This window comes from Bactrocera latifrons, unplaced genomic scaffold (assembly GCF_001853355.1).
Source record: "Bactrocera latifrons isolate USDA-ARS-PBARC rearing strain unplaced genomic scaffold, ASM185335v1 scaffold_130, whole genome shotgun sequence".
Lineage (NCBI taxonomy): Eukaryota > Metazoa > Arthropoda > Insecta > Diptera > Tephritidae > Bactrocera > Bactrocera latifrons.
The window spans coordinates 447,723-468,566 of record NW_017534742.1 but is presented as its reverse complement, the minus strand read 5'-3'; the positions used below and the strand labels follow the sequence as shown (position 1 = coordinate 468,566).

Genomic DNA, 20,844 nt, shown 5'->3' with positions numbered 1-20,844 from the left:
ATTCGATAGTACCGCATACAAAATTTACGCTGTATTTGTTAATTTTCCTTTGGATTCTACAGTGTAGCATATGTACCTAAGTAATGCCGCAAACCTGCCGTGGATATATTTTGTAATTCTTTTCCTCCTCTTATTATTTTCGGTATTATTTCAAATTTGGGAAACGATTTAATAAAATTATTGATAGAATTAAAAAAAATAACACGTACATTTCTTAGTTCTTCCATTATTGCTATAATCTCATTTTGGTTTAACTATCATTTGCATTATAAGAATCACTCTCTGATATCCTCAATAACGCAATGTAATTTTTTTTATCACAACACATTGAAAWCATATTTCCACATTTTCAAACATTGAAAGTAAAAATAAAATTCAAATACRATTTTAGTTATAATACGGGAATCCTGGATTCAGGAGAGGTGTATGTGTAATGTATTTAATTTTTACATCTGATTAAAAATACGCAATTGTGTTTAGAAGCCAAAATTAAATGTAAAAACAGCTGAATACCTAAATATAATTAATAGTATAAATCAGAAAATGGGAACGGTGGATGTAACGTAAATGAAATAAAAATTTAAAACATCTCAACTCATATTTAAATCTGTAATTATAATTAAAATAAACTGAAATTTAAATAAAAAATACATTTGCTTAGTTAGTGTAAATGAAAAGTGGTTGTGTTTGGGATATGGTCATCGCACAATGCAATGATAAATGTGCATGCGCGTAATGTGGGATAGACAATGAAATTTAATTATTACAACTGATTATTTAGTTGCTTTACCATTTGAAGACTTATCCCAACTGACTGAATATCCTAAATATATTCTTATTTAAATTTTGTGATTTTATGCTTTTATTGCCTTTAGTTTTATTTTAATATATCATCTTTGTTAATTTGTACATAGGTTGTTGTTATGSTTTTAGATAAAAGACAAGCTCACGCCGATTACATGGGTCCGGCTAATGTGGGAACGGCTATTTGTTATAGTTACATTGTACATGATATTTTGAGAGTKCAGGGCCAGTTGTCCAACTTTGGGAAGTTGTAATATGTTTTGAATGAAAAAATATATTAGTTTGTATTATAAATTATTCGTGAGCAAAAAAGGGAGGAATTTCATTCATATTAATACTAAATTCACATTAGCGCTTCATCTCTTAAATGTTAATTTATRTGGATTTATTGTATATGGCGTGAAAATTAGGAAGCCGGCGTTACATCTGAGTATTAATGGAAAATAGTCTAGAAAATACATAACAATCACAAAAAGCAGTAGGCCAGTGTTGTTGTTGTTGTTGTTGTAACGACAGAATTCTGCCGAGTTGACAGTGCTTGGCCGGATAAAAATCCGGGTCCGTTCCGGTTTTCGTAGACCCGACTGTCGTGGGAACGGCAGTAGGCCAGTGGTATGGAACTATAGATGCCAAAGGGTTAACAGAATTTGATCGAATTTTTGTATTTTAATAAAGATAACTTCGTAATAAACGGAACTACAAAGAAGAAGCTCCATATTTAAATTTATTCCATTTGTGTGGGAAAAATAAGATACTTAAGTTGTAACAGCAGACAACATTCCGTCAAAATTTTCTGTGATGCTGGCGAGTTCACAGTCTTTGCCGGATGTTTATTCAAGACCGTTCCGGATACGTGCATAATTGTCATGGGAACGGCATGGAACAAACTCACATCTCTGTACAGTAACTGCTGCTTAACATATTTGTACAAAATTGTGAATTTTGATTTGTGTGGCAATAATTTGACAAATTTTTGAAGTATTTGAAAAGCCTTTCTACTGTAACTCCAGCAATAGCTCCGTCAACATTTCGTTGGAGATGATTCGTTTTTTATTCAATCTTTTATTTTTATCCACTCGGTTTCTTGCCAGTATATTCATTGGGTTAATTAAATAAACATTAGGGGTATTCTCTTGCTCAAAAAAACACGCAGAAAAATATTTTTTACAGCCCTTATAAAAACCCATGTTTATTTTCGTGCAATGGCACGTAAARAATAATTGCGACCATGTGCTAGCTGTCATTTGACGTTGAATTGTTGAGGAAAGTAAATTATAAATAGATTTTATAATTTCTATTTAAATTATAATGAATCCCCCTATTATATAAAACGTAATGGAAAGAATGACTATTACTAATACTCATAATATCTCTATTTGAAGTAGTACGAATATAATAATGCGATAATTATCGATTGCTCATTAAAGCTGAACTAGTATATCGGTTACTGTTGTTATTTTAGGTCGACCTGAACTAACTAAACTTTTGGAAGTATATACACATACATCTATTCATATATACCACATGTTTTGTATAATTTAGTTAGATACTTTGGTTTATTTCATACATAATTGTGCATATTAGCATTGATTTCTCATATGTACCAAATTGAGTTAGTGGTCAATGCTGTCAAAAATTTCCAACTTGAGAATCGGTTTGATTTATCCCATAACTGGGTTAAGAAAAGTTGTCACCCGCTTATTACATCTGAACATAAACCATAGTTGGAATTTAATTTGGTACTCAACTTACCGCACTGCGTATTCTCATCGAATTAAATACGAAATGGATAAGGTATATTTGCGTCATGATGGGTCCAATCAAGATCTTCATATCCACTTTAGGTTTACCAATGACGACATACGAGTGAATAGAGAGTTTAACTTTTGTCGAAAAATGACTGAAAATATTGAAGATGCTCTTGCACGTATACGGAATAATATAGAAAAGGAATTGAGTAAAAAGTCGAAAAAGGACAAAAAGAAAAGATTGTCCCAAACGCAAGAACCAATACCAAACACTTACGATAAGGTATATTATTATAATTGTTACTAATATAATTTAATATGAATTTCATTCAGGTTCTTGTAGAAATTGTACGTTCTGAATTATGTAAAAAGGTTGAAAATATGACTTTTGAAAAATTATTGGAAACCAAAAGTACTGACTTGAAATTACTTGTGATGGATAAAAGTTATGAAATAGTATACAACTTGCCTTGGGTTTTAAATTTAACTTTACCGACAAATATACTAGCAGGCTTTACAGTATACCCGAGCAAAGTAGAATTACAGTTTGCGGATCGTAAGTACAGTATTGGGAAATGGTATAAAGCAATAAAGGTAATTTGTATGTTTTAAATCTGTAAACATGTGCATATCCAAATTTTAGCAAATTAATTTAACAAATTTTTTAATTGAAATAGCCATCTAGTGGTGATTTACTTCGGGGAGCTGAATGGGTAGAGTGCGGTAATGGTTTCCACTATGAATCGAGTATTCAGGATATAGGATACTTTCTAAAGTTCCAGTTAACACCCAGCAACGAAGCCGGTCAATATGGCCCACAAGTTGAGCAAATAACTAAAAATGAAGTACAGGCAGGGCCTGGATTTTGCCCATTTCAGACAAGGCACTTGTATACCAAAAATAGATTGAGAGGTGATTACATTCGAGTGGTTTCGTATAACATTTTAGCTGATCTATATGCCGACAGTGATTATACGCGAACGCATCTTTTTCCTTACTGCCCACCATATGCGTTAAAAATCGACTATCGCAAGCAATTGTACTTGAAAGAAATAATTGGTTACAATGCTGACATCATTTGTTTGCAAGAAGTAGATTTAAAAATATTTGATTTAGAGCTGAAAAATACCTTTGAGTCTGAAGAATTGGGTTATCATGGTGTTATTGCTCAGAAAGGCACGTGTGGAGAGGGTGTAGCTTTATTTTACATGACATCTCGATTTAATTTAGTTTATAAATATGAACTTAATATTGGGGAAAACATTCGCACTTTCCCGCAGTTTGCGGAATTATGGAATCTAATAAAAAATAACAAGAAGCTCGTGGAGCGAATTTGTGATAGATCTACAACACTTCAGGTATATATGTACATCTGTAATTGATTGTGAAATGTAATTGAATATTTTTTTAAATAATGTTTGCTAATAGGTATTGGTGCTAAAGTGTAAGGAAAGCGGRCGTTATTTGCTAGTTGCGAATACACACCTCTACTTTCATCCCGATGCGGATCATATAAGACTATTACAAATGGGTTTTGCAATGTTGTACATCGAACACATATATAAAAACACTATAACTAAACTAAATTTGTTTGATCGGCGAGAGTTGTCATTACTATTCTGCGGTGATTTCAACAGCATTCCGGAATGTGGCATTTATAAATTAATGGTGGAAGGAAATGTGGGGAAAGAATGCATTGATTGGATAAGCAGTAGGAGTATTCACTTATTAGCATAAAAATATTGACAATAATGTCTGATTCTGTTTTGATTTCAGATACCGAAGAGGCAGTACAAAATGTATCCCTTTCTCAACCTTTTCAAATAAAATCTGCATGTGGTACACCTCCTTACACGAACTTTACGCATACATTTGCTGCCTGCTTGGATTATATATTTTATCAAAGCGATTGCCTAGATGTTCATCAGGTATTATAGTTTTCCTTTGACAATTCCCAAATGAAAAATATAATTTGAGTTACAGGTGGTACCGCTACCGACGGAAGAAGAACTGAAATGTCATACAGCTATACCATCTGTAGTTTTCCCCTCCGACCATGTGGCTCTAGTTGCAGATCTGAAGTTTAAATATTTGTAAACTATTCTAATTTTTAGCTTTTAAATATGAAAGTGAATAAATTTTCATTTTGCTTCTTAGTTTTTGAAATTCAAGAAGTCCCATTATGCTAATTGGATAGCATTAGCTAATTTAACAAAWTATATGCTATAACATATAGTGAGACAGGTTCGTTAACCCAATAATGTCAATATTCAGAAGTTGAAACTTGGTTTTATTTTTGATATCACACACAAGACTAATTATTATAGTATATATTACATAAAATTGTACTCATACCACTGTATACATCTTGTGATTTTTCTTAAATATTAAGGTCTGCAATGAATTTTATGTTTCACAGACCTACTTTCTGTACCACATTTGTAATGTTTTCATTCGTTTTACTTTTTTCTGTAACTGAAGAACGCCGTACATAAGTGCCTCAGCAGTAGGTGGACATCCCGGAACATAAATATCTACTGGTATAATACGGTCGCAACCTCGCACAACAGAATACGAATAATGGTAATATCCACCACCGTTGGCGCAACTACCCATTGAAATAACCCAACGAGGTTCAGGCATTTGATCATAAACTTTACGAAGAGCAGGTGCCATTTTGTTTGTAAGGGTTCCTGCAACAATTATTACGTCTGCCTGGCGCGGAGAAGCACGGAATACAACACCATACCGATCCATGTCATAACGAGGAGCTGCAATATGCATCATTTCCACAGCACAGCAAGCCAATCCGAATGTCAGTGGCCATATGGAACCTTTGCGGCCCCAATTTAAAAGATCATCCAAACGAGCAATCGACCATTCCACCATATTAGGCTGATTTCTACCAAATGGTGACGCACTTTTTTTCGGAAGTGGATTGTTTGAATCTACCACTGGCATTGTTTGCTGTTGCCGCAGTGCAATCYTGTTAATAGCAGGTCCGAAAGCTCCATTAATAAATAAAGTACTGGAGTATCCCGAGTTGCATACCAGCACTTTGGATGTTTTGTTTACCAGCGCAGCAACAGAGCGAAGCATTTTTAATTCCTACGAGTTCTGCAAGAGATATGAAAAATGTGACTGAATCCATTTCCCCGATAAATTATATAAAAATATATAAACAACTAAAAAGATCAAAAGTTTAATAAAAATTGCTTAATTTAATAAAAATTGCAAAAACCTTTTTTATATAACTCGATTCTTTCACTTTAGGTTGACAGCGAACATACGGTTGACAAATGTCAAAAGTCACAAATATTTTATCGTTTTTTTTACAAGTGTTCCGTGTCGATTGTTTTGACAGGAAATTGCAGAACGGGATACGTTATTATGGAATTTGCTCTGATACCAAAAAAAGCACTTTTGAATTAGTAAATAAAAACGAAAAGAATTCATACTAATAAAATTCCATCAATAATCAATAATTTTATTATTATTTTTATTATAATCTAAATACATTTTAATAAATTATAGACAGAGTTATGCACTATTTTATTTTGTAATCACTTCATTGTTATTACATTTTCTTAATTTTAGAATTGCCCTTCCCAATGATATGCTTCGTATTTAAACACGATATATATTTTATCGGAATTGCAGTAATGTATAAATATGTATTATATATCCTCTTCCGTTGGCTTGTCCCAATAAAGTAGGTTAGGTTATTTAAAAAAAGAACTAAGGAAAAATAAAAAGTTGCTTAGCTTGCTTCTCATTTTTGACTRAAATGCAAAATAACGTTGAATTCCTTTCGTCAGCCATGGAATGTACACAGGAATTGTCATCTTTCGTCACAAGACAAGATATATTAAATTTTCCTTTTCCATACAAATTGTGGTTAATTGTTCATTTAGATTATTGCGACTTTTTACGTTGGAATCGAGACGGAACCGTGATACTGCTTGATTTAATAGCTYTAGAAGATTATTTAAATTCTACTCAGTCTATTTTTAAAATTAAAAATCGTTCTGTCTTTTTGGAACACCTCGAGCAGTTTAAATTCGATAGACTTAATGCCATGCCGGAAGCGGATGAAGATTTACTCCTTCAGTATAGGAACGAAAACTTCCAACGTCATCGCCTAGACCTTCTAGCGAAAATACGACGGCATACTTATCAATTATTGGGAGAAATGGATCAAAAGAATAAAATCGATGTGGATACCTCTAACCAATTGCAACGTATGGCTGAAGAAAATAAATACCGCCGGGTTGCCGATCGYATGTTGGGCGACTTGTGTTTTATGTCACATGGAGGTTTATCAAATATTCAAAAGAGCAGATTACGCTTTCAAACAGTTTTGAGTTTCCAAAATGAAACACGTATTTTAGAAGACAAATTGCACGCSTCTGATGAATGTGCAGTTATTCAAGCTCAACAACGACGCCTAAAATCTGATGTGACTAGTCGTTCGGGTAACGGGCTTGTAGAGGAGGAACAAGTTATAGAGCTTCCCGTTGACTTATTTGAGAATCCGCACGATTCGGTGTTACATTTAGGCGAAGACTTTCGCCCAGAATACGCAGGCTATTACGGCAATTGCAGTAAAGAACAAGTCCTTCATTTTTTTGGAGATTATTTGCCAATGTATGAAGATGGTTCAATGGAAATTAAAAAAATTGTRGCTGAAATATGGTTTGCTTATGTAAATATTATTCTTGCTCATTTAATGAATATATGTATATTTCAGCACCGCTAATCAACAAGCTATTTTATCCACTGATGAATCATTTGGCGATCAGACCTATGTTGGTGATCAAGATGGTACTTTAACGTCGTCTACAACACCCTCATGTATTGGGCATAAAATTCTACCCACATTAAACTTATCTTCAACCTTAGAACCAATTTTTAAGAACGACGAAGATGATGATGTAAATCATAGTTTATMTAAATCAGAAGATAATTTTAACGTTTGTGCTATAGGAGATTCAGAAGCAGAAATTTCCATGGATGAGTTTATTAAATTCAAGGAGAATATCAAAGAAGATATGAAAGTAAGTTACGGGGAAAACCTAAAGGATTTCCCACAAATGCCTACAGCTATAAAAATGGAAATTACAGATGAATCTGATTCTGAAAACGAAGCAAACTTTCGAAATTTTTTCAGTCAGTACCGTGCATCTCTAAATTTACTATATGAACGTCATTAATGATCAGGGTTATTAGGTGTACTATTCAAATTTGTCAATTCAATAATTCATATCTTCTTAGTTTTTCACCTAGTTATAATTTTAATTAAACTTTAACAACCTTATAATTTGTTGGTATTTAGTTTTTTAGTTTATATGCGTCTTACTAAATAATACGGCTTGAAGATATTCAACAATACATGTTAGTTTTTGGTCTAAGATGTATCGATTAGAAAGTTACATATTTTCGTATATATTTAACAAGCGGCTTGTCTTTGTGACTCTTCCTTCGCTTCTTCTCCTGATACTTCTCGAACGCATCTAGCCATTGTTGGTGACGCTCGGGAAATCGAGTCCGTCATAAAGTATTCGCGCAATTTCTTTTGTTTCACATCTATTTTTGTATTTTCAATTGACTTGGACTAGAAAATAAAGTTGTTATCTTCAGCAAATCAAAAAGCTGTAGTAAAAACTTACTGAAGCCAATTGCTCAGTTAAACTGCTGAATGTAGAAGACTCCAACTTTCCAAAACGTACCAAGTGCGGAGCTATATCTTCAATGCGATTTCTCAAATCATCCAAATTATCATATGGCAAAGGTGTGCCTGGAACATTCAAAATCAAAYAATTTCACATTTTTAATGCATAATAAACATTAAGTTCACCTAAAATTTCTGAAAGAGCACGTAGAATCTTCCAGTCTTCACGAGCCATTCCTGGGGGTGATACAGCGGCTAATGTTTGTTGAGCACGACCTTCTGTATTTACATATATTGCCTGCTTTTCTGTATACGCAGCTCCAGGAAGAACTGCATCTGCAATCGAAGCACCATTATCACCATGGTGCCCTATATAAATAACATAGCAATCTTTCGGCAACTTTTCACGGTTGACTTTTCCACCATCAGCTCCTAGAAGTATTAGTACTTTTGGCTGAGCTTTAAGTGCAGAATGTATTCCCGGCTGATATCCAACATCCAAAGCACCGGTTTGCCCTGCATTATTTTGAAGTACATTAAATGAATTCCAGCCCTGGAATGAAAAGRAATAAACACAAACAAGTACGTTATTTTATGATAAATTGAATTTTGATTAAAGTAAGATCTGCCGAATATGGTGCGGAGATGTGGACACCATCTGATGTGTCGGCCTTAGGAGTGTTCGAGAGAAAGGTTTTGCGGAAGATTTAYGGTCTCTTGCGCAATGGCAACGGCGAATACCGCAGTCGATGGAACAGAGAGCTGTACGAGATATACGGCGACATTGAAAAGAGACAGCGGCTGTGCTGGCCAGGTCATGTTAACCCAATGGAAGAAAACACTCCAGCTTTGTGGGTTCTCGATTTAGTACCCGCCGATGGAAGCAGAGGAAGAGGAAAACCTCCACTTCGTTAGAGAGATTAGGTGGAGAAGTACCTGGAGAGGAACCGACTCGCGGGCTGTTGTTAACCTGGCTATAATCGCGTACCGCTGTCTACGCCAGTAAAGAAGAAGATATCACTTCATTTTTTTAGTTGTATAACTTTAAAATTGTTTACACAACGGAAAAGCAATAATTTCAGACACTAATTCGAAACACTAATCCCTTCCTGTTATTTTGACGGTGCAATTAACCGTAATACTATAAACAAGACTATTAAATAGTTACCGGAATCGTATTAACAAAATTTTTCATTCATTCCCCTAAGTTTGATATAAATTAACACTGAGTAAGTATTTCACAAATATTGATTAGCTAGATAAGTTTCGACCCAAACAATTGAAAAACGTTAGTAAAACGAAGGAAACATTTTCGCCAGCACTTTTTAACAATATTTGGGGAGAATGTTGTTGTTGTAACGTTAATCCAAACCCTGTTTTGGGGGTAAGACTCTAGTTAATTTCCATCAAATTCATTTAACTGGAATTTCAGAAAACGTGTAGTTTAGATGGAGTTGAACCATAGGAAAGTGTACTGGCTAATCTGAAGCTATATCTAGGCGACAAAACCATGCTGTGTAATTTATGACCAACCGGCCTATTGCCTTATAAGTTGTCAACAACGTTTCTTTGTATTTTCCCTAGGTCCTGTCCGCTAGTGACTTGACATTTTGTTGTGACTTATAATGCCGTAAGTTTAACAAAACGAGCATTGACTGCTAATGCTATTCAAGGTACCCACCTGTTTGTTAAGTTTCTTACAATACGAAGCTACTGTTGTATGTATTCCGGCTGCATCAGGTCTTTCCAATACATCTGCTCCCAACACAATTGCGGGTTTCTTAGCATTTTCAAGTACTTTTGAAAATGGATGTCCACCATTACAAACTTGACTAATTAAACCAGCATCTTCTCCCAAATTTTGATGATTGTATGAGAGATCTATTTTGGGTCCAATGGAAGCAATATCCATTTCATTATTGATATATGATTTACGTAAACGTGTGTTGATTAAGGGTGCTTCATAACGTGGATTGGTACCGATAAGTAAAACAGCATCTGCTTGCTCCAGATCTATAAGGAATATCAAACGATTTTTGAATTAATTATATTTATAGAAATAAAAAAATTTCTCACCTGCTATAGTGGTATTGCAAACATAGTTAGATCGCAAATCAGATCCAGAACCCTTAATATTAAAGTTTTGCTCGGTACAAAGAGTTTCTCCCCCATTACGATTTAGTAAATCTTTAAGAGCCACAAGCGATTCTACGTCTACTAGTTGGCCAGCTATAGCAGCAACGGCACCTTTTGCTTCTTTTATAGCTTTAGCAACCGATATTAATGCTCCTTCCCATTCCACTGCATGTAATTCACCATTCGGCATGCGAACCATGGGTGCAACCAAACGTTGACGTTTTAAACCATCGCATGCAAAACGGGATTTGTCAGCAAGCCATTCTTCATTAATATCCTCATTTTCTCGGGGTACAATACGTAGAACTTCGTTTGTTCGAGTACTTACGACAATATTGCTACCAACGGCGTCCAAAACATCAATACTAATAACTTTTCGAATTTCCCATGGTCGTGCTACGAAACTATTAGATCATTTTTTTCTGCTTTTTCTGAACAATACGAAAAATTGGAAACTAAAAAATGTACCTGTAGGGTTTGCTAGTTAATGCACCAACGGGACACAAATCTATAACATTTCCGGAAAGTTCAGACAGGAACAGTTTTTCAACGTAAGTACCGATTTGCATGTCGTTACCACGGCCCGTGGTGCCAAGATCTTCCACACCGGCCACTTCACAGGCAAATCGAACACAACGAGTACAGTGAATGCAACGAGTCATTATTCCCTTGACTAATGGTCCAAAATTTTTGTCCTCAACGGCTCTAAAATAAAATATTACAATTGAATTAATTTATAACTAAAAACATAAAAAATAAAACGTACCTCTTTCCAGTATGATTTATATCAGTAAATCTGGATCGATCTGAACCAAACGCCATAGCCTGATCTTGTAGATCACATTCACCGCCCTGATCACAAATAGGACAATCCAATGGATGATTCATCAACAAGAATTCCATTACGCCTTCACGTGCTTTTCTGGTCATTTCGGAGTTAGTCTTTATACGCCACCCTTTCATTACAGGCATTGCACATGCTGCTACCGGTTTTGGACTTTTTTCTACTTCAACAAGGCACATACGGCAATTGCCTGCAACTGACAAACGTTCGTGATAACAAAATCGGGGTATTTCTACCCCAGCCACAGCGCATGCCTGTTAAAACCAAAATATTATTATATTGTATAGTAATATTTGCAAAAATTCGGATTTTATTATATTACCTGTAAAACAGTAGTTCCAGGCAAAACTTTAACGGGAACATCGTCAACAAAAACCTCTATTTTTTCTGGTGCCTTAGCTGGTGTCTGCGATAACGCAGCGCTAGAACGAATGGCTTTGGTAATCCCATGTGTTGGTGAACCGAATCTTCCTTGGATAACCTTTGTAAGCGGTGCACGAAACATTTTCTTTCTAAAAATCAATACAATCAATTTTTAGAAATATTTTATAAAAAAATTAAGCTCAAAACGTATAGTATCTCTTAATTACATAAGTCAATGCGTGTATAAAGAACTAATTGGAAAAGAYGTAATAATAATTTTAAATACTATTAAAATGGTTTTATTATTTAGGTATTAATGTAATGTTAACGGAAATATATTTGATAGATACTTACTTCAAAATTTTAAAATGTTTTCAGCGACAGCAAAATATTGTGCACTGCAAATGTATTTTTTTTTTATGTGCGGAGGGTATCCAATAAGACAGTTGACAACTGATCAATGACATTCCGTATGTACGTATGTATACATATATCAAAACATCAAGTTTGCATTCAATGGAAACTTTAGATTAAATACTATTTTTCACATTAAATTGTAAATTATATCGCGAGTAAATTTGTAATTCACCGACAACCAAAAGAAGAATTATATATTTAAGTGTATGGTATATTGCTGCTCCCCAACGATATATACAAGAGCCTCATTTATTAAGAATAAAAAACCGCGGTTAATATTCAGGAGAGCGGCTTTTCCGAAAACGTGCACCAATTTTCACTGGAAATGTCTTAAAAATCGTGTTTTTAATTCCAATTTACGAATATATATGTTGCGTTATCTATTTTTATGCTTTTTTGCAATAAAAAMAWWAAAAAATATTACGATTTTGCACGATATTTACGTTATAAATGGCATCACAGTTCGAAATTCAATGGGCACTAGTGATACAAGCAGTGATCGGTTTCGAAATATCGATACTCTCGATATTCAAAACTGAACGAGAATTGATAAAAATGAGATACATAATAAAAAATAATAATAATTGTAAAAATAAAAATAAATTTAAATATCGATATTCTCAATATTCGAGTCTGAAAGAGAATTGTTAAAAACGAGAAATATATAATAGGAAAATTTAAAATACATTATTATTGCAGAAAGAAGAAGAAGTTGGACACAGGAAAATTATGAACACCGGGGTTTTGGACCGACCAGGGTTATTTTTTTTTCGAGCGCTCAATATATTCGTAAAGTAGAATTAAAAACGAGTATTTTGAGAYATTTCCGGACATTTTCGGAAAAGCCGCTCTCCTGAACATTTACCAAAACCACAAAATAGAAACCAAGGTCTTCTGCGCGTTTGTCGTAAGAGGCTTAGTTTAAATTTTAAATCACAGAGTTATTGTAATATACGAAAAGACAATAATAATATTACACACCTACATGGATAAATAAATTTTACATAAATTTCGTAAATATTATGAAACAAAGTCAACATATAGTTTTATTTTTATTGATAATTATGTATTTTGACTATGTTATAGAAAAATTTATAGCGCGATTCTGTAACCAGTCTCTCGTCTCTATTTGAGACATTTTGAGGTAAAATCTCAATTTGTGACTAGTTACTATTCACTAATCAGTCTCTAGCGTTAGTCTCAAAATATTGACTCAAATTTGAGATCTGGTAGTTAGCAGGTTACGAAACCAGAAAGAACTCTTGTCCGCCATTTTGAACATTCTGAATAGAGATCATCATAGATATTTATCGATTGATGTCCTTTTTTTTTGTAAGCAACTCAAATGCGAAAAGGTTAAAAATAAATCAATTTTACATAATTTCGTAAATATTATGAAACAAAGTCATCATATATTTTTATTTTTATTGATAATTATGTTTTTTGACTATGTTATAGAAAATTTAATATTTGTTATCGACATATTTATTTTCATTCAAGTTTAAAAACATCATAATGAAATGTATTAGAAATCGTCTCAAGTCTCAAAAATTGTCTCTTTAATATTTGTTATCGACATATGACTTGAGACTGTATAACAGTACAGMATCGCACGGTAAATATTAATAAATTTATTTAGGAAAAATATTTATCAAAAATGAATGAAAAGAACTGTTTTATTGATATTTTCAAACTATTAAGGTGAAAATTTGGTGAGCTGAAATCCCGGAAGTGGACGAACAAACTACTATTTAGAAACATTAAAAAAAAATTAAGGGAGCGTGGGAAGTGTTTTCAACATAAAATTAAATTCTTGAAATGTTTTGCTTCTCTTAAGCCAATGGTGTTTTGTCCCCAGCGCACATACTTATATGGTGTCCATAAGATTTAAAACCAGTTTTGGTTTCCTTTTCCTTTTTTTTAGGAAATTCGAATTTATTTGAGTGATCATGAAGGCTTTTTCGTATACATAACACATCAGTTTTGGTCCCAACATTTTCACTTTAATATAATCAAATACTAATTTTTATTTTAATAATTACATATTCACCTTCTTGTGAGTAATAACTATTAAAACAATTAAATTGTTTTGATTTTTTGTGTAAAGCTTTGAGCTGTTTAATTATCTGTCACATCTTTATTTTTGAAGTTGGCAACACCAATTGATTCAATTTCAATTCAACCGAGTAGAGTTGTAAACCGTAAATTTCTGACATTTCTATAKTATGGTCAGAGAACGTATAATTTAACTGATAGTTACTTGTTGGGGTCTTATAGGGAAAAGAAAATTGCTTCAACTTGGTAATCAATTCCAATCTTATAATGTCTAAAATAAGGATTAAAACTTTGTTTTTCTCTAAATCAAAAATGTACGTTCTCTATATAACTTCGACTAATTGCTTTAACCATATTGTCCCTTTGTAAGATTGCTCATACCCGAATTATATAAACTTTTCGATTCARATGATAAGAAAGGTCATTTGTCCGTTCCCGCAACAAGAACAATCACCGGGACGGATATAGACCTGATTGCCTTGAAAACGGATAATAATCTAGAAGCTAGTAAAATAATAGATAAAATCATGTTAAAAACAAGAATTTTATTAATTTTTTTAATAAATATATGTATTTACTTGAACAATACACATAACATATACATATGTATGTATATAGTTCGTCGGAATTAAAGTTTACATCTAAAGACGCATATATTGTGTTATATGTAAAATTAAGTAAATGACATTTCGGGCTGGATTTCTTCATTTTTGCCAATACCTTCCCTAAACATCTTAATTTTTAGATTTTTTTTATTTTAAAGATACTTAATTTAGCCAAGTAATTTTCTGATTTCTAAATCAACCACAATCCCGCATATGCTTTGTATATATGTATGTATGTATATGCTTGATAACACAAATAAGACACAATTTACGTAATTCCATCTAAGCTGTGCATAAAATCAAATGAGAATTGCAATTGCTTAAATATTTGCGATTTTTTTATCTTTCATTTATCTACTGATAACCATCGTAAAAATGTTCAGCAGAGGGTTTTTAAAGTTTTAATTAAATATCTTTTAGTAAACTAAAATTTTTGTAAATCTATCAATTGGGAACCCAAAACAAATATTTGAAAGATAACTACTATTTATTTAACTTCCTCATCGGTCGAGTTAGCCACACGCTTCCGAACACCGTCATCATTGTTGCTTGCATTTGTGGTGGGAGCAGAGGAAGTCGCGTTGACTTCTGTGACAATTTCATTGGAGTCTTCTTCCTCGTCGTCATAGTTAGTAGGTTGCTCACCTTTACGTAGTAATTTGCCCACAAGATCGTATTTTTCTAAAAAATATATTTTAAATGCGAACTCATTTGATTTACAAATCAAATTGATACCTTTGAATTGCATCTCCCATTCTCGCACAGAATCCATTTCCATAGCATTTAAGTCACTTAGATCATCATATTCTTCTTTATTATTGGGTTCGACGTTAAAGGTTGCCAAATTGCGTGACGCGTCCCTGCCAGCAAATGACGCATATGGCCCGCCTATAGATAATGATAAAAATAATTAATTGCAAATAATACGTGCATAATTTGCTTTCTGAGAATCTATGCAAATCGATGCTAATTTCTTGATGTTTAAGAAGTCTGACACCTTGAAAAAAATAAATGTCATCTTCATATGTACGAACGATGAGTTGTTATTTTAGGAGTGAATGGCAGATTTTAAGATAAGATAATTCTCGGCTATTTTTTTACACTCGCAGGAATACATACACAAGATTAGAGGTATGTCTTTATACAAAATCTTAATTTAATATGTTGCCATTTTCAATTTTTGTTGTTTTTTTTTAACTTGTAAGTTAAAATGCAAATATATGCGCATAATAAATCCTATTTGTAATAGAACATAGTTTTAATTAAAAAAATATACGTGATATGTTTTTTATAAATTATAAAATCGTTCAACTATTTATACTTAGTCTATGTTTATATGAATGCGTATGTATATCACCTGATAACATTTACGCTACCGGCCAGTCGCCAGTTTTTTCATATTATTACAATTAAATAAAAAGTACCTAAAATTCCACCCATTCATATAAATTGTGACTATATTAAAATTACTGCTATATGAGTTTTTATATTAATAAATAAATAAAAGTATACTATATACGTATGTAATATCATATTTACCTGGACCGTAAAAACGTTTTGCTTTTGTGGCGTCATATACAGTTCCATTTACTGCTATAAGTATTCTACCATCCGGTCCATTTCCATCATATGCACGCAACTCCTGTATGGTAAAATCTCGTCGCAATTTAGGAAGCTCAGGTATTTGGGAAGCACCTTCACCGGATCTGTCCCTGGGTACTTCATAGCGATCCTTTACAATTTTGTAAAAAAGAAATACTATGACTGCCACAAGTGCTAAATTTAAGGGGCTATAGATAATTTCTTCTACGATGCCCAACAAAATGGATGAGGATTCGTTGCCGGCTACATTGCTGTTCGAGTCAGCTGCCCCAGCGGATACTGTCATTTTGTAAGAATTTGTATGCGAGGTTTTACTTCTCACTACGCCTAATTCGAACTTTGATCTTGAGCCCTTGCACCGCTGAACCAGTAGTTAGATGCACCTTATTTAACTGTTTGAAAAATATTTTTTGCTGTTTCACTTTCGGTGGATAAATCGTAAAAGTCGTGTGAAAAATTTGTTCAACGGAAATGATAGAAATTTCAATGCACTCTCCCAAAAATAAAAATAATGCGCACTGCTGAAAAATTTATGTTGACGTTTAGAACTTACGACCAGAGAACGTACGTTCTGTGATACGACGGCCAATRAGTGAACTTCACATTAATACCGCTAGGTGACGCAACACATTTATATCCAGAGCTACCAAGTTTTAACAATAAATTATAAATATGTATAAATATGAAGTTGCTTTGAGTTGGGTGAAAAAATGTTAGGGCTGATTCACATAGAACATTTGCTTCGCTTTGCTCCAAACAAAGAAAACTCGAAATATATATATTTTTGTATTTACGCTTTGTTAAGTAACAATCGCAATTTTTATTGATGAGTGGCACCAAAACCATGCACTGGCGCATTATTCGCTTTGTTGTTGAAGTATGAATATTCAAGCAAAGCGAACAAAGTTGTATGAGATTCAGACAATAGGTGTCGGGTTTGGCTGCCGAGAATTATTACTGAAAATATAAATGTCATTATTTGCAGTGTTCCAACCAAAATTCAATTGTATTRTAGGATTCCGTTCAGTACGTTTATTAACACATTCAGGGCTACTTTTAAATATGTTTCTTCAAGAATTCAAAATTTGAAAATATTTTCTAGACTTTGAACGGAGTACAATGCTGGCGCATGTGTGATTTCGAACACATTGGATATGACATATGTATGTATGTGCATGTGTATACATATGTCAAAAAGTGGTTAGTAATTCTGGCCAAATTTCATATAGCGGTATAGTTCAACATTATTCAAAACCTAATAAACTTTCTAACCAATGGTTTTATTAAATTATTATATAAATAATAATAAAAAATCTACTTCTATACATCTGTGAAAGAAGCGGTATTGAAATCTATCATTTGTAATTGTCAATGGAAAGATATAAGTATAATTAGCGCTGAGGGTTATAAATAATATTATGCTAAGCAAAAACTTCTAGCTTAATTTTAAAATCTAATATGAACATATTTAGAAATCTGACACTTTCACTGATAAATATACTAGAGAGGAGGGGAATTATATTATATTTATTATATTGGAACTAGGACAAGATGTAGACCTCACAGCTTTTGAGAATCCATTTATAAAATATAGTTTATATTACAATATATACACGTTAAAAGTAATCCCCGTCTTCCGACTAAAATAAACTCATTTATTTTTCTCTGTGCAAAATAATTTAAAATTACATAAGCATGCATGTAGTATGTATGAATGTATGTATATGTTTATCCATCACTAAATCAATGAAACCGATGATAAATACTTAGTTGAACGTAGGCGCAGCGAACAAGCAGGTGTTCGGAGAGTGAGTGAGCAAAATCCCGTATCTACATACATACATACATACATACATAGATTTGAATACACAATTATGCGTTAGTATGCTCCATCAGGTATAACATAGACGTCATGTCTATGGTTGGTTGGAGAGCGTATGCGTAATCGCATGTAAGAGTGTGAACCCGGTATGGAATGGAATGATTACACGTTGGTGGAGTAGAGGTGGTGATTTTGACATAAGTTGATTATTAATTTTGTCTACAGACCACATAATAGTCAGTACTTCAACGGTTGACGTACACTTGAGAAGAGTGCGCATGATGAGGTAGCGATCAGTATAAAAAAGTTTCATTGATTGGATTTACGATTGGAAAAACTCAATTGAACTGGACTAGAAAAGTTGGAGAAGGAAACGAACAGGCGCATTCGATAGTATAAAATAATTATTTGACAAAACGTTTTTTATCTACATACATATATGACGTCCAAGATCAGCATATGTCTGACATGGAAGTTGGAAGAGGGATTGAACAGCTTGTATGTATTGATGTTTGTAATGAAGAGAGATTCTGTAACTGTCCCGAACTTTTTATAGAGATTTCAGAAATTGTATGGTTGAATATTTCGGAAACGTAAAAACTCCAAGTGGCTAGAAATGAATACCACAAAGATTTGAAATTTACGAACCAAATTTACTCTGGGAACATTTTAAACTGTCGATTAAAAAGTTAAATAAAGAGATTCAATAGATTCGGCGAACCCACAGGTACATATGTACATATGTATAGCAAGAATTATGAATTTAAATATGGAACGCAATAAAATCTAGTTTGATTTGATTTTTACCGTATATCGTTATAGTGCTCAATGCAGAAATGTAAAATAGTGCATATATACATTAATACGTATGTACATACATATGTAGGCTATATGTTGCATATCAGCAGAAGTATCCGGATGTTGCAAATATTAATATTATGGCTTCTTACGAGGAACTTCTGTTCGATTGGGTTGGATTATTCCGGCAGACAGATTATGAACAATGGACACAAGCGGGTAAGTAATAACTGAAGCTTAAGCAATTTTAATTAAATAATATGTGGTCGCTAATATCTTGATAGCGAATTGCTATGTTCAGTAAAACTTTAAATATTTTAAAGAGACTCAGTCAATAAAACAATTTTTTTATTATATAAGAAATTATGTAATCATTAGAACAGAATTGAGTAATAAAGTTTTGACAATAACTATTTGCACGACCTCCATAATTGTATGTAATCTAAGTTCTAATAAAAAATCAAAGGATTAAAATTAAGTTATGTATTAATATTGTATGTACATAAGTATATGTATTATACAATCGATATGAGAATACATATATACCACACAAACTAATGTAACAACAATGTAACACTCAAACGAACTCCTCAACTGGCGATAACAAAGCTGCATAAAGCAATATTAAATAAACATTAATAAAAATTGTTCCCAGAGTAAATTTAGTGTTTGAAGGGATACCAGCCTCAAAGCAACCCTGTGATATAAGACATTGAAAATAGAAAGAATGATGGGACATAAATTAAAGAATAAACATATACATATATATGTGTATGTAGGGGATACCTTCAAATATGTATATAAATGCTTATATACCAATATATATGTGTATACATATATGTAATTGCTCTACTATATTCTAGGATTCCAATCTCCAGTCCTGAACTTCGTTTCGGTTTCGTTGCACAACTGTAAATCGACTATGCTCCGCTACCTTGAAATATGCAAATTCTTTTTAGAATTAGTAAGTTACGATTTCTCAGTTGCTTCCGATCGGTCCGTGTGTTCGTCGCGTTGTGTCCCTTTTGTGTTAGTGTCAATTTTTTGTGTTAAATACTTTCAATATATATTTAAAATTGAGTGTAGACACTTGTTGAATATAAGTGGAAATAATTTTTGTATAAATAGTGGAACAATCCAATTTTGATTCAAGCATTACAATATGGATTCGATTATTTTACGCTTCGACACGTTCCGTGTCTTAGATGAAAACTTACAGTTCATGAGGAAGTTTCTCATGGATCTGAGCGAAAAAGGTAAGGTGAACTTTTACATGCAATTTTTGCTTTTCAGAATTAATCATTTATTGGAATATAAATAAATTGAAAACAAAAATGCTACACCAACGTTAAATTCAAAACATTGAAATATACATATGTACATATAAGGCCTACATGGAACATGCATTTGCGTCTATTTTTACTTTCTGAGACGAGTTTTTTAGGCCAGAATTCCAAGTTAGATTAAATTATGGAAAGGAAATTAAGTACATATATATATATATGAAAGTAATTTATGTAATCCTTTTTTGACAGTCATTGGACTGACACTAGATAATTGGTGTGCTCTGATATGAACAAATTTATAATAACTTGTAACATGGATGTATTTGCAATTCACCTTATTTCCCAAGCGAGCTGCCGCTGCAACAAGTGTTCAGCATTCAGCAAGCTAGAAACAGTCATATTTATTGGTATACATATATAATACATATGTATATATAGTACATRTACATAACCGCTAACTGAACAGAGGACATTGCTACTTTATGTTGTGCAATTCAAGTCCGTTCATTTCGGTTGTCGTGCCGGCGTAATGAAATATTGATTTGTTGAGTGTTGTCTGCTTTGCGGTTATCCAATTCGTTCAAATCTATAAGAAGAAAGCATTAAAGATTCAAATGAAATTGAAACAACATCAAAGGCTATAGAGTGTACAGGATGTTCCCTAATTCACTTTCTCCATATTACCGACCACAG

At 33.0% G+C, this 20,844-nt stretch overlaps 6 protein-coding genes across 9 annotated transcripts in view; 3 read left to right on the top strand and 3 right to left on the bottom strand.

Moving 5' to 3' along the window:
- The first annotated feature begins 2,269 nt into the window (after positions 1–2,269).
- Positions 2,270–4,828, top strand: LOC108964971 (2',5'-phosphodiesterase 12). Of its 2 annotated transcripts, XM_018927067.1 has the most exons (8): positions 2,510–2,598; positions 2,649–2,835; positions 2,886–3,146; positions 3,230–3,910; positions 3,981–4,263; positions 4,329–4,480; positions 4,536–4,645; positions 4,710–4,828. In XM_018927067.1, the coding sequence occupies exons 2-8, from the start codon at positions 2,701–2,703 to the stop codon at positions 4,714–4,716; spliced, it is 1,629 nt and encodes a 542-aa protein (XP_018782612.1). In that variant the 5' UTR covers positions 2,510–2,598; positions 2,649–2,700; the 3' UTR covers positions 4,717–4,828. The 2 variants fall into 2 exon arrangements, with proteins under 2 accessions (XP_018782611.1, XP_018782612.1); XM_018927066.1 differs by having other exon boundaries at positions 2,270–2,835.
- LOC108964972 (NADH-quinone oxidoreductase subunit B 2) lies at positions 4,826–5,899 on the bottom strand. The gene is made up of 2 exons (XM_018927069.1): positions 5,794–5,899; positions 4,826–5,669 (listed from the first exon to the last, which is right to left on the bottom strand). Exon 2 carries the CDS (start codon positions 5,649–5,651, stop codon positions 4,974–4,976), a length of 678 nt encoding a protein of 225 aa, XP_018782614.1. The 5' UTR covers positions 5,652–5,669; positions 5,794–5,899; the 3' UTR covers positions 4,826–4,973.
- Positions 5,900–6,162: 263 nt separating this feature from the next.
- LOC108964970 lies at positions 6,163–7,767 on the top strand. 2 transcript variants are annotated; one of them, XM_018927065.1, is made up of 3 exons: positions 6,163–7,247; positions 7,303–7,486; positions 7,539–7,688. In XM_018927065.1, the coding sequence occupies exons 1-3, from the start codon at positions 6,340–6,342 to the stop codon at positions 7,605–7,607; spliced, it is 1,161 nt and encodes a 386-aa protein (XP_018782610.1). In that variant the 5' UTR covers positions 6,163–6,339; the 3' UTR covers positions 7,608–7,688. The 2 variants fall into 2 exon arrangements, with proteins under 2 accessions (XP_018782610.1, XP_018782609.1); XM_018927064.1 differs by having other exon boundaries at positions 7,303–7,767.
- A 55-nt stretch (positions 7,768–7,822) lies between these two features.
- On the bottom strand, positions 7,823–12,321 carry LOC108964969 (NADH-ubiquinone oxidoreductase 75 kDa subunit, mitochondrial). Its single transcript, XM_018927063.1, has 9 exons — positions 11,921–12,321; positions 11,526–11,715; positions 11,126–11,457; positions 10,828–11,064; positions 10,300–10,763; positions 9,905–10,236; positions 8,410–8,776; positions 8,222–8,349; positions 7,823–8,166 (listed from the first exon to the last, which is right to left on the bottom strand). The coding sequence occupies exons 2-9, from the start codon at positions 11,706–11,708 to the stop codon at positions 8,002–8,004; spliced, it is 2,208 nt and encodes a 735-aa protein (XP_018782608.1). The 5' UTR covers positions 11,709–11,715; positions 11,921–12,321; the 3' UTR covers positions 7,823–8,001.
- A 2,319-nt stretch (positions 12,322–14,640) lies between these two features.
- On the bottom strand, positions 14,641–16,531 carry LOC108979017 (membrane-associated progesterone receptor component 1). The gene is made up of 3 exons (XM_018949579.1): positions 16,183–16,531; positions 15,379–15,531; positions 14,641–15,324 (listed from the first exon to the last, which is right to left on the bottom strand). Exons 1-3 carry the CDS (start codon positions 16,529–16,531, stop codon positions 15,131–15,133), a joined length of 696 nt encoding a protein of 231 aa, XP_018805124.1. The 3' UTR covers positions 14,641–15,130.
- Positions 16,532–18,309: 1,778 nt separating this feature from the next.
- LOC108964940 overlaps positions 18,310–20,844 on the top strand; it is a 50,378-nt gene continuing 47,843 nt past the window's right edge. Inside the window, exons 1-3 of one of the 2 annotated variants that reach the window (XM_018926991.1) lie at positions 18,310–18,565; positions 18,624–18,794; positions 18,890–19,084. In XM_018926991.1, the coding sequence (XP_018782536.1) occupies positions 19,006–19,084 (79 nt within the window). In that variant the 5' untranslated portion in view covers positions 18,310–18,565; positions 18,624–18,794; positions 18,890–19,005. Of the gene's footprint in view, positions 18,566–18,623; positions 18,795–18,889; positions 19,085–19,823; positions 20,122–20,844 lie in introns of those variants that run through there. The other variant, XM_018926990.1, reaches the window with a different exon arrangement.